This window comes from Botrytis deweyae (assembly GCF_014898535.1).
Source record: "Botrytis deweyae strain B1 chromosome Unknown BDEW_001, whole genome shotgun sequence".
Lineage (NCBI taxonomy): Eukaryota > Fungi > Ascomycota > Leotiomycetes > Helotiales > Sclerotiniaceae > Botrytis > Botrytis deweyae.
The window spans coordinates 1,185,932-1,198,035 of NW_024066208.1; the positions used below are offsets into that span (position 1 = coordinate 1,185,932).

The following is a 12,104-nucleotide window of genomic DNA, read 5'->3' on the forward strand; positions in this document are numbered from 1 at the left end:
CACGGCAGGGTTGAGATAATATCACCATCTATCCTTTCTTGACATAATCTTACATTTTTCTTATCTTGTACTATCATGACTGCACAGCTTTAACAACTTCAAGCAATATACATCCACTAACCGGCAAGGCTCCCATAAGCCTAACTGAAGACTGCTGAGAAGGCTAATTCATACACGAGCAAACAAACAGCGATGGCCTGATATCAGCTGAGCCTTCAATAAATCCAGAGAGCGGAGCAAAGATGCCAAGATCTCACACGATCCGACAACCCGTCATTTACTCCAAGATACCGTCGAAACCCCAGATGAATCACATCAGTGATAAAGAAGAATGAGTGAATGGACAGATAAAAAGCCTTACGACGTTCCTATGAATACCTCGCGCAAGACTTCTCACATCGAATAGTTGAAAGAGGATCTTTCCAGCAATTGGGCCATGGTCACCAGAGAACTGGCGAGCCACTTATTCTCAGCCTTTGAGCGAGGATTTGGGGGTCGGAGCAGCTCGAGAATTTGGTTCGAAAATAGCGAGAATAAAATACGATGAGAGGTAGAATATTAGTTTAACAATAATTATTAGGTATTGAATAAAATGTCGTTGTCGTTTTGTCGTATATATACTGTCGAACTCTTTCTCTTGCCCTCGTCTCTAAAAGTCTACACTGATCAGCTTGAATCTTTCTCTACCTAGGTACTTAAAGGGATTTTCACAGTTGATATTGCAGGAAATATATATATATATATATATATTCAAACAACATCAAACTGCCTTGAAGAATCCCACGGAACGACTCTTCCGAGAAAAAGCAAACCCAAACCTAACAATAAATAGCTTTCCCCCCCTCCCAAGCCTCCCCAGATGAACCACTCACACCCCACCGGAAGAAATAAAACCCATCCACCAAAGCCTCCCAAAATTACAAGGCTCTCCAAAGATCAATCAATATCAGCCGACATCCACGCCACACCTCATGAAGTTTCATCGGATCGGAAGCAATCCTATTGGAGCTCACTACTGAGGCCGATAACGCGCATTTGAACAATACTCCAAAAATAGATTTTCGCCTAATGAAAAAAGAAATTTTAGAATCTGTATGGTGTGTTTATAGAAATCTTATTTTATATAATAGAATTCGATCTTATCGAAGACTTTTTATATAAAAAATTATACTATTGAATAGCCCTTAGGGTTAGCTTTATTTATTTGATTTTAGAATCCATTTCGAAATTTTCTATAGGAAGTGTACTGATATTTAAAATCTTTTTTTAAACAGTTTTTCTTATAATGCATGGACTACTCGAGAATAAGCGAAAAAGCTTAATAAGAATTCTTATCTAAAGCTCGAGCACAAGCTTATCTCGCTTAAATGGTATGACTAATATAGCTTTAATTGGATTCTATAATATTAAGAAAAAAAAAGTTGAATTCAGTACACAACCCTAAAGAGATTTATAAAATAAAAAAGAAAGTAGCATAATTATTAATTAGAGTTTAAGGAATCGATTCATATAATTACTTTTAAATTATTTCAAAAATTGAAATTTATATTCAATATAATATAATTTTAATCAATGAATCCATTAGTTATGGATACCTCAAATATTAGGATTGATAACTCATCAGACCTCTGATGGGCTGATGACTAATCGAACCTTGAATGATCTCATCAATATTAAAAAAACATTCAACTCAGTACACAACCTTAAAGGAATTAATAAAATGAAAAGAAAAGAATTACAATTATTAATTAGAATTTGAGGAATCGATTGATATATTTCTTTTTGAATTATACTGAAAATTGAAATTTATATTCAATTTAAAAGTATTCTAATAAATTTAAATAATAATCAACTTTCAGAATTGAATCTTTTATTCTTTAAATACTTTTAAATTGAATATAAAATTCAATTTTTGGTATAATTCAAAAAGAAATATATCAATCGATTTCTTATATTCTAATTAATAATTATACTTCTTTTCTTTTCATTTATCAGTTCCTTTAAGGTTGTGTACTGAATTGAATACTTTTTTCTGTATAAAAGCACACCACTAAATTCTAAATACGGTTTTAGTTTAAGCGAAAATCTATTTTTGGAGTATTGTTCAAATGCGCGTTATCGGCCTCAGTACTCACCCCCAACACGAACAGGAACACCCATGAAACATCCCCAGCCCTGTTTCAACCCGCCCAAGAACCCCGAATCCCCTTCCGCAAGAGGCTACCAACCACACTCTGGGGATATCCTAAACCATGGAAGCTAAGTCGACACTATCGAGAGGCCATCAATACCATTGTGCAACCCTTTTTTCCCTTGTGGGAAGTTCTCGCAGCCGTGCTGCTGACCCGGTCGGTACTGGTCTTTTCGTTGCACGTCTGTAATTTAGCTCCATCTATTTGTGTACTAGTCTCGCTATTCATTCGCTCAAAGGCGGGAAGATTGATCCAATTCTCACCCCTCTTGCACGTGCATGTTTGGTTAAATATACTATATTATTTCTTCTACATTTTCTGCATCTATAACTTGGCAGCTGAGTCATCGGAATCGAGAAGATTTTTAAATGCGGCATACACTTCTTCAGTAAGGTCACTGGCTTGTAGACTTCTACCCTTTTTGGCAAAGGCCAGCCTCGAGCATTCCTATCTTAAATTAGTATTTGCAAGTAGGGATTATTTCTAGGAACTCTTACTCTTGTGATACTACTGCCTCCAAAAGCCGCCAATGCTAATGATTCAATATCATCAATGTCTCCCTCATGCTCCCATAATCTATCCAAATACGCCTTTCTCCACCCCAAGAACGTTGCCAGGCTACCAGTCAACGTATCACCTTGTCCACCACTTCTCTTCAGCCCTCCTTCAATATCACTCACATACGTCTTCTCCCCATTAGAAATATAATCCCGCGACCCCTTCTGTATAACCGTAACCCCTCCAAACGCCCTCGCCAATTTCTCCGCTCCCTCCGCCCCATCCAACCCTTCAACATCAATCCCCTTACTCTTACACAGTCTCCCAAACTCCACAACGTTCGGCGTCAATATACACTCCTTATACCCTTGCACCAATTCCGGTTTCGTCTGCACCAGCTGCAATCCATCCGCATCCAACACAAACGGCATATTCTTCTCCCTCGCCGCCTCAAGAACCTTCGCACACGTTTCCTGCATCAATTTATCTCGTCCCAATCCCGGTCCCACAACTATCACATGCAATCGCGGGAGCATATCAATAACACTCTGCGCGATCGAGCTCGCCGATTCCGTCATCTTCGCATGCGAAGATTGTCGCATCAGCGGGTGAACCATGAGATTCGGAGAGTACGTCTTGATGACTTGTGCTGCGCCAGGTTCGCAGATGACATGACTCTATACATTTCAATATTAGTTAAATCGCTATCGATGTGAGAGATGGTAGGGAAAGTCGTACCATGTCTGCGCCGAGTCTTGCACTCGCCATTGCGGAGAAATATGGCGCGCCGGTGTAGTCCTCACTGCCTCCAATAACAGCTATCCTACCCATTTGTCCTTACATATGTTAACTGATTGTATATTTACGCAATAATTAAAGATGTAGGTACCTTTGTGAAATTTGCTGAGCATTGGTGGCACAATCTTTTTGACTTTCGCCAGAAGGTCAAACGTCGCTTTCGACATTCCTTGTATATCTTCTGACATTGGAATTTTGAGAAACAGTTACAGATTGTTCGCGAGTAGATTGATTAAAATGTATTCGTTCCGAATATTGAGATTGAACAAGGTGGTGAAAAGACCGTTGATGAATGAAGGAGGGGGTGGAATGCTCTCTCTCTCTATTTCACAATGACGTAGGTCATCAATTATCTCCTTATCGCCAAAATTTCCACAATTTTCGGCTTCACTTGCACGCCGAATTGTAACCTCATCAATAGCAACGCCACCTAATATCATACCACTTCAGTACCTCTTCATATTATTAGATCTAATTAACACAGGTGTGAATTCTCAAGCTGGTACCTCGTATTACAAGATGCAATCTCATCTGTTTACATTGCTACGATTCAGTTGGGTCAAGATCACACGATTTAGGTATGTACTTGAGCACAAAATCTTACGATGGGAGGCCATTTTATTTCATTTCTGCATCCGGTGTTAAAACCCCATATTCGAGCTTAATACATAATCATTTTCACACGAGACTCGATTCCGGCCTGCTTATTAAGTACGATTTCAGGCAAATTGAAGTTTTTAGATGATAAAGCAAGTGTATCTTGTAATTTCATCTCGCCTCGAAGATCATAAATTTCCCGTCAACATTTCAATGAGAAAGCAATGACGACTAATATCACCGCTCATTCTATGATAAAGCCGCGTTATTTGACTCCTAATAAGTCCATTCCCATCAATTCTCTCTCTAGGCGCGAAACACCACGCATTCATTATCGGAAGCTTTGAGGGACCAATGTTCTATTCAGGAGCTTTCAGATATAGCAGCATAATTAGATCAATATCTAAGACTTGAAGACTTGACCGAGATCCTGACCATCGTTGTAGAAACCAACACCGTCCATCTGCGCTAACATGGTACATGCGGGTTTGATGAGAGTGTTAGAAACTTTCTTTGCTGCCAGATCCTGAGCCGTCCATTGTACCTCCTCGCCAAGCTCGAGTGTCATATTCTGTTCAAGAAGTTTGTCCATCGCCACAGATGTAATGGAAACTTCTTGCCAATTCGTCTCGACGTTGAGATCTCTTTTCTCCTCTTGGAAAACATACACCAAGATTCCTTGATCTTTAACCTGCAATTCGTGACCACGAGATTTATCCACCTCTGTGATATTCAGTTTAGCGTTTCCATCAGGACTGATATAACTTCTAGTCTTGCGAATCTTCAGATGATATATAATGAAATAGTCCATTATGTGCTTCGGGAGTTTAAGCGCGTGATTTGGTTTCTCGTTTCCAGGACTAGAACATATAAGTCAGTTCGAGTTCCTACTCCATTGGAATTTCAAACTTACGGAATGTAGAGGGTTCGTTGTATCTCTGTAGCTAGCTCGTCATAACCAGGCCAGTTACTTCGGATATCTTCTTCGTCTTCAATTCCCTCGACATTAAGCTGCAGATCCCAGTGACGCATTGTACCATGGACATACGTTCCGCCGCATCTTTTCAACACCACAATGTGAGTTTCGAAGGTCTCTGCATCGATCTCAATGATAAACAATTTGTCAGTACGCAATTCTAGGCATGTGAACTCATAGGTAACTTTCCACTCGGAACACTTCTCGGACCAGAGACGAACACCTTCATTGTTTTTGAGGTTAAAGAGGAAGGTGGTATCGGCTTCCAACGCTGTTAGGATATTGGTGAACGTAACTTCAGGGCCATCTCCCTCCCTAAGTTTGGCGCCGATCGGGGGGTACAGATGTGGAATAATAAAGTCCTCATCATATGGTTTGTTCTGTTCCTCTTTCGAAACAATCTTCACCGGGAGATTACCCAGTAAGATTCTACCAAAGTCTATGTGCACCTTGACCTCGCCGCGAAAGCCTCTCACTGGCGACATCAAATCACTAAACATGAATTCGAAGTTTTTCAGGAATGACTCCTGTTGCATTGGCACAATGACCGGCTTTGCCACTTCTTTTTTGATTGATGCCTTTTGACCCATGGTCTTGTGGAAAACTCGAGTACGAGTCTCATCCTCTTTTTGACGGCGAGGCTGCGGCAATTGATTTTCGCGACGAGCTTTTGACTCTGAGGAGCCCTCACGTTGGGGAGAGGGTAATATTGGCCAATTGTTAGGAGAGATCAAAGTAGGCTTCGATCCTGGCAGTTCGGGATATGCCATTGAGTTCAAGAGCTCATTACTAGGATTCGATGTTGAGCCTCTCATCGAAGCAGGTGCCAAATTCATCAAGCTCTCAAGCTCTTCCGACGGAAGCTGTGGCGATGCCAGCGACCTCAGCGAGGATGATAGTGCTGGTGGTTCTAAGGCCGTAAACTTTTGAGCGCCTAAAGCATCAGAGTCGTCTGCCGTATCAAATATCCTCAAATTAGGGGATCTAGTTGGACTTGAGCTAATATCAACAAGCGTATTCTCCGTAGCTTTGTGTCTCAATGCGTTCCAATCAAAACTCGCCAATTCCGCATCAATTGCAGAATCAAGAAGACACGACTGCGTAGTACAAGGCTCGATTGTAACTCTATCCGTTGAAAGCTCCCCTATGCATATATTAGCAGGAAATTTGGCTCTGGCACATCAAACCTCACGTACCACTTAGCAGGTTTCTCTCTAACTCTGAGGGAATACCTCTATATTTTGCCGGAGGAGGAGGCACACTGAGGTTGGCTGGTATCTCTTGATGAATTGTATGGTTCCAACTTTCGGCGTTCGGCTTCTCATATGCTACGTATGAGTCCGATTCCGAGGCCATTGCCAAGCGAGCTAAAGAATTCAGGCTCGTGTCCATAGTGCCTCTCCAGTCTAAAATATCCAATCCCTTCGAAGCATCGGTAGTAGTAGTGGCATTTGCTACCCAGCCCTCAATATCAACGCATGTTGGACTGATATCTTCATTGCTTGATTTGACATCTTCCTTTTCTCGTCTCTCAATCTCCTTCTTGTATCCACCAGGAAAGTATTTCACGGGATCATTTTCTGGACTTCCTCGAGACTTCCAAACAAATCCAGCCCATGGCTTTGTTGCAGAGATTTGTGTACTTAGACTTGGGACTGCAGGAGTGTACTTGCCAATCTTTATCGGAATAAATGTTACTTTGGTTGTGCTCCATGGACAAGCTCTAACTGTAAATTTGGTCAATAGAAATCCGGGAGGATGCTCTTGTTCAAAAAGAGTAGTTTCAAGGTATTTCTTCTTGATCTCTGAAAACGCTTTGATGATAAACTTGCACGGTTCTACTTCTTCTGTATAGAAAATATGATACTGCGAGGCATATGTCGACTTCGCATGTGGTCAGCTTCAGGACAGTGAACGAGAAGGAATATCTTGAGATTCCACTTACACTATACTTCGCAATATTGTTGAGTTTATTGACAACTACATCAACACTGCCACGCTTGTCTGAACCAATATAAACCTTCGATTGGCTAGGTGACTTCACAATCTTGCTGTCTGTTATTGTCTGCAACTCCAGGACTATGGCTAGCTTCAAGAACTCGTCAATTAACTCTTCTCCATGATAGATCCAGATGTCGCGATAACTATACGTCTTGATAGTATCTGGATAAAATGTATCATCTGAAGCTGGATTGGGTGAGCGTGTGTGTTGAGACGGTTCGTACTCATCCACTTTCACGATTAAATCGCTGTGAAACTAACAGTATCTGAGCAATTATTACGAGCATATCGTGTTGGAATTGTATACCTCAGCTGACCATTCGCTACATCCATCTGCTTCTTCATGTTCATCATCGGAATCTCGATCACCACCTTCTTGTACAACTATCGCTTTCGTGATCTGATTCATCTCTTCTAAAAGGGGTAGGAGGTGTCTTTCTGAAAAAAGCTTGAAATAATGATCCTGATCGAGCCATTGAATATAGCCGTCCTAGTATTCTGTCAGTGACAATGTTTGTTAACTGCCAGTGGCCACAGTGTATTGAAGTAAGAAAGCATGTAGTGTCTCTTAAAAAAATCATCTGCGCTGAGTGTATAGATGGAAAGATACTCTAACGGCCATATTTCAAATTCGTCTCGAGAAGTCGTTGCTGTATGAAACCGGACTTTTGAACACACGGCAACGTAAACGGCGGAGTAAAGTATCTCACATGGATTAAGAAGGACTACTTACAGCGCGCATGCGATCTCTCTTCTCTGCGAAACGTTTCTCAACTTCCATAACTCCTGCTGGCTTGAAGTGCCATTCCGAAGCAATAATGACTGTTGAGATTCCACTTCTCGCAAGAGTTCCTAGATCATTGGTATCGGACGATGCATCAGTAGCAGATGAGCTGCGCGCAGCGCTTCCTCTAATATCTGCGCTCATTGTTGAAAAATTGCTGTTGACGGTGGACCTTACTTTGTTGTCAGCGGTATATCAAAAGTCCCAGTAAATTCTTCGAAAGAAGATGAGAGAAGAGGTAAAACTGAATGTGATATCAGATCCACATGACTATGGGTTTGAAGGTGAAATCAATCTAGGTGGTATTGTCGTTGTTGTGTGCGTGGGGCAATATTGCGATGGGAAAAGAAAGAGATTTGGCGAGGTGAATAAGGAAGGAGGGAAAACATCAGACGATATCAAGAACTGAGCTAGTGAGAAAAGGCGACCTCGTCAAAGGTACTGAAGCAAAAGATAATACCGCAGTGTATATGTCAGACGGACGATTGTAATGGTTTAGGTTCATGTAATTTTACATAAACTCGATTGTTTGTTTGTCAGTGACGCGGGTACCTGCATGCGCCAGTGGCTGCACGACTTTACACCTCTGTTGCAGGTCGCACAGTATCAAAATAAGACGAAACGTCAGCGAAGATGGAAGAACGGGCAAAATGATACTTTACTTCTGCATCAATTCATGATCTAAGATCAGAGCAGCTATTGCACAATAGAATCATTAAAAAGAAATTCTAGTTCATTCAATCATCACCAATAACCCTGGCAAATCTAACTCTGATGAACTTCCCAGTGTTTGCCCCAATGTACAATTCCTAGATATGATGATCTTATGTAGACACAAGAAAGAAACTCCTTAACACCCTGGGCTTCGTGGCCCAAGTTCAACCCGAGATACCCTAACCACAGTGTTTAATGTACAAAAGCGCAGAAAATACAACTGTATCCTGTTTCTCCAATGCAATGCAGTCTTTCATATCGCTGGATCGCTCGAAGAGAATATCGTAATTGAATGTAATTCGAAAGTAGATGATTGATGTGTGTGTGTGTGTGTGTGTGTGTGTGTGTGTGTGTCGAGATTGCGGAATTCAAGTAGTAAGAAAGTTCTTTGAGTCAGTGAAATTTTTACGAGTCCAAGACTTGAAATTGGTAGTCGGGCTTCTTATTCAGCCTCTTTGACGTATTTTTTGACATTGAGAGCCCATCTCAGCTCCCCAAGAACCTTCTGCGTCTCTAACATAATCTCCTCGTTGGCCTTCTGCTGCTTGCTTGCATTTTCTTTGATATCCGCGAGAGATTTCTCCTTCTCTGCCTTGTACTCCTCATATTTCCGATCAACTTCATCCTTTTCTCTCTGCAGTGTTTTGAGTTGCTCGGCTTGCTGTTCTGCAAGACGTTTGAGCATGGTAATCTTCTCGTCGTCGGCTATCCTCTCCTTCACAATGATCTTGATCTCCTTCTCTAGCTTCGCTACCGTTCGATTGGCGGACTTTTCCTGGTCCTTCCAATGGTTGGTCATGACATTGTTTCTTCCCTCGTATAGCTCCGCCCGGTTCTGAGCTTCTTCAACCTTTTCCTTGCATTCCATTTCCAATTTCTGCATCTCAGTCTTCCAAAATAGCTCGCCCTCAGTAGCTTTCTCGGCCTTGTATCGTTCCGCATCAATTTTTTCTTTGGCATCCGCAAGTTGTCGCTCCCTCCTCTTTAGAACCGTTGAATTCATGGCAGCGTCGCGCAATTTCCGCTCCCATTCTTCGTTTTCTTGGGCGAATCTGCTCTCAGCCAGTCTTGCTTGATCGAGAGCCTCTTCCGCTCTCAGCCTCTCAATCTTGACATCACGCTTCAACATGTCATTTTCCTTTGTAAGTCGCTCAATCACTCTCCCCGACTTCCCCAAGTTTGCCTTCCCAATAGCGGAGTTGAAGTCTTCGCCATCATTCGCGGCGATATCTTCCACAACATGTACATTGCTACTCGAGTACTTGGTAGGGCCAAATTCGGTAGATATACTTCTGACAACTCCTCGGGGCATTCCTATCGCGGACGGATTCTGTCGACTGAGTGGTGGTTTCGAACCATTTATAGAATTATAGCTAGCTTTTCTTGGGGTGATAGGTGTAGTGGACTCGTTTTGTGATTGAGGTTGCGCAGTCGGGCTGTCGTCGTAAGAATTTGGACCGAGTCGAGAGTCATCAGAGGGTACGGATCTAATTGTGCCCGTCGAGGATTTGAGTAAGGACGGATCCGTGTTTATGTGAGGCATGTTCATTGCGTTGGAAGAGAGTATCGTGAGAGGGGCATGTGTAGGACTTTGCATCCTGTTAATATGGGGGGACTCGAAATCTGGTAAGAATACTGGTTAGTCATTGTTCAAGAGCGCAATGAGTACCAGACTTTTGTTTACTAAGTCGAGGGAGTTTTGCATAAAGGGACAAACAATTATTCAATGGACCACGAATTGTTAATCTTTTCCCGGTGTTTCCAATTCTTCATTGACGTCTATTAAAATTTAAGGTGCAGATCATGATATCTTGCGATAAGAATTCTGGATCATAATTAGAAATGCAAGCTTACCTGTACTTGGAGATTCCGTATGAGTATGGGTATCTCGTCTCGAGGATGTATCCACTGGAGGAGTTTCTGCTCGAGTTGGCATTGCTCATTTCTCCTTTTCGCAATCTAGGATAATCCTATCAAGCCATACACGACTTCCATGAGTTGTTTGAAGTTATGTGCAATCTTTTATGCGTGTAACGAAAACGATGCTACGAGTGACCGCCTCTCCTTGCGTGGGGTAATAGATATAACGAATGATGGGAAGAATGACCTTTTTACCTAAGAGGGCTGGCTGGGGCTTTAATCATAAAAGATATCGACAATGCAATGCAGTCCGTCGCCTTTTCCGCGTTACTGTAGTTATGTAGTTATGTAGTTATGTTTTTCTCAGTCGATGCTTTTCGAGTTTCCCAGATAAAGGATGGAAAGCCCGTATGGCAATTAAATCTCATCCAATGAATCTGGCTGACCGAGCAACGAATCATGTAAGCCCCAGTAATGAAAGGACTAAAAACGGGCTAACCTGTCAATGCCGGTAGGGGGTGTATGGTGGGCAAGACCTAGTAGGTAGGTATGTATGGTCTGGTATGGTCCCATATGCTCGCCATGTTCCTTTTGTTACCTTTGCAGGACAGTACTGGTGGTACTAGTATGTACGTCAGAGAACATGAAGTGGAGCGAAAAAAGGTATTTTGATGTCGGGATATCCACGATGTACTTATATCCAGCATCTCCAAATGCACTTGTAGCTAAATTTACCCACGACGGCCTACCTACTCTGTAGATTTTCATGCTGGCTCTACACTTCGTACAACACTCATCGGTAGATACCTGGTATATCTGTCAGTGCCGGTCAGTGTCAGTGTCAGTGTCAGTCATCCAAAGGTTGGTAACTCATATTCTCCGTGGGTGATTTTGATGTCTTAAACTCTTAATCACATCTTTGACGGGTAAACTAGGTGAGGTCAGGTGAAATTGGGATGTCCCCTATTATTCCATTTCGTTTGTCCTGGTGTCCGGAGTACGAAGCATACTACATATGGATGCCCTACCAATGAATAAATCCTTACCTAATCAAAGCATGAAGAAATTCGTAAAGGGTGGTTTTGAATAGATCTATCATAGATTATCATAAATTACAAGAAGCTTCCTTTCCATTGATTTCATAAGTTTGGCGTTTTGAATTTTGGCTCTTTTAAATTTTAGTGCATTGGTTCTAATCAGCGTTCTCGCGTTCTAAGCCTCAATAGCCTCTTACCTCTCTCTCTGCCTCTGCCTGAGTCGATAGTCGATAGTTTTCCGCTAACAAACCTTTTACAGACAACCATCAACACTTTCAATACCCGTGGACTACCCAGGATACTCAAAATACCCTTCTTGGAGTCTTGAATACCTAAGACCATCCATCCTTTTTCTTCTACTTTTTTCTTTTCTTCCCTTCCCTTCCCTTTCCTTCTCTTTCCTTTTTCCTGTCTTTTTCCTTTCTTTTATCCAGTCGATCTTGGTTAGTGGTCGTAAAATCTATCTTCAACAAAATCAATTGAAATTGAAGCGTTTCCAAAGAGAAAGCTTCAACATTCGTCCATTGGGCACTACCCGGAACCTCTTGATGCACCCCAGATCCTAATTGTCGTGCAGGAACTCTAGTTCTTATATGATATCATCATTCTGAGTGAAGATTGTGCGAATTGAGGTCAGCAGAATTGTC

The 12,104-nt window shown here is 41.8% G+C and overlaps 3 protein-coding genes across 3 annotated transcripts; all 3 read right to left on the reverse strand.

Moving 5' to 3' along the window:
* Nucleotides 1-2,473: 2,473 nt before the first annotated feature.
* EAE98_000351 (uncharacterized protein) lies at nt 2,474-3,849 on the reverse strand. Its single transcript, XM_038947969.1, has 4 exons — nt 3,580-3,849; nt 3,429-3,526; nt 2,690-3,367; nt 2,474-2,639 (listed from the first exon to the last, which is right to left on the reverse strand). The coding sequence occupies exons 1-4, from the start codon at nt 3,674-3,676 to the stop codon at nt 2,517-2,519; spliced, it is 996 nt and encodes a 331-aa protein (XP_038815646.1). The 5' UTR covers nt 3,677-3,849; the 3' UTR covers nt 2,474-2,516.
* Nucleotides 3,850-4,488: 639 nt separating this feature from the next.
* EAE98_000352 (uncharacterized protein) lies at nt 4,489-7,990 on the reverse strand (the record flags this gene model as incomplete). The annotated part of the gene is made up of 6 exons (XM_038947970.1): nt 4,489-4,945; nt 4,999-6,205; nt 6,258-6,945; nt 7,007-7,318; nt 7,370-7,552; nt 7,796-7,990. The coding sequence occupies 6 exons, from the start codon at nt 7,988-7,990 to the stop codon at nt 4,489-4,491; spliced, it is 3,042 nt and encodes a 1,013-aa protein (XP_038815647.1).
* A 1,012-nt stretch (nt 7,991-9,002) lies between these two features.
* Nucleotides 9,003-10,496, reverse strand: EAE98_000353 (uncharacterized protein; the record flags this gene model as incomplete). Its single annotated transcript, XM_038947971.1, has 2 exons — nt 9,003-10,183; nt 10,415-10,496. 2 exons carry the CDS (start codon nt 10,494-10,496, stop codon nt 9,003-9,005), a joined length of 1,263 nt encoding a protein of 420 aa, XP_038815648.1.
* Between the last annotated feature and the right edge of the window lie 1,608 nt (nt 10,497-12,104).

What these genes read in the sequence shown, in the direction of transcription:
- EAE98_000351 (XM_038947969.1), bottom strand. Translation starts at nt 3,676, where the DNA reads ATGTCAGAAGATATACAAGGAATGTCGAAAGCGACGTTTGACCTTCTG. An exon ending in GCTCAGCAAATTTCACAAAG is followed by an intron (nt 3,527 to 3,579) that starts GTACCTACATCT and finishes AACATATGTAAG; the next exon opens with GACAAATGGGTAGGATAGCT. An exon ending in GAGGCAGTAGTATCACAAGA is followed by an intron (nt 2,640 to 2,689) that starts GTAAGAGTTCCT and finishes AATTTAAGATAG; the next exon opens with GAATGCTCGAGGCTGGCCTT.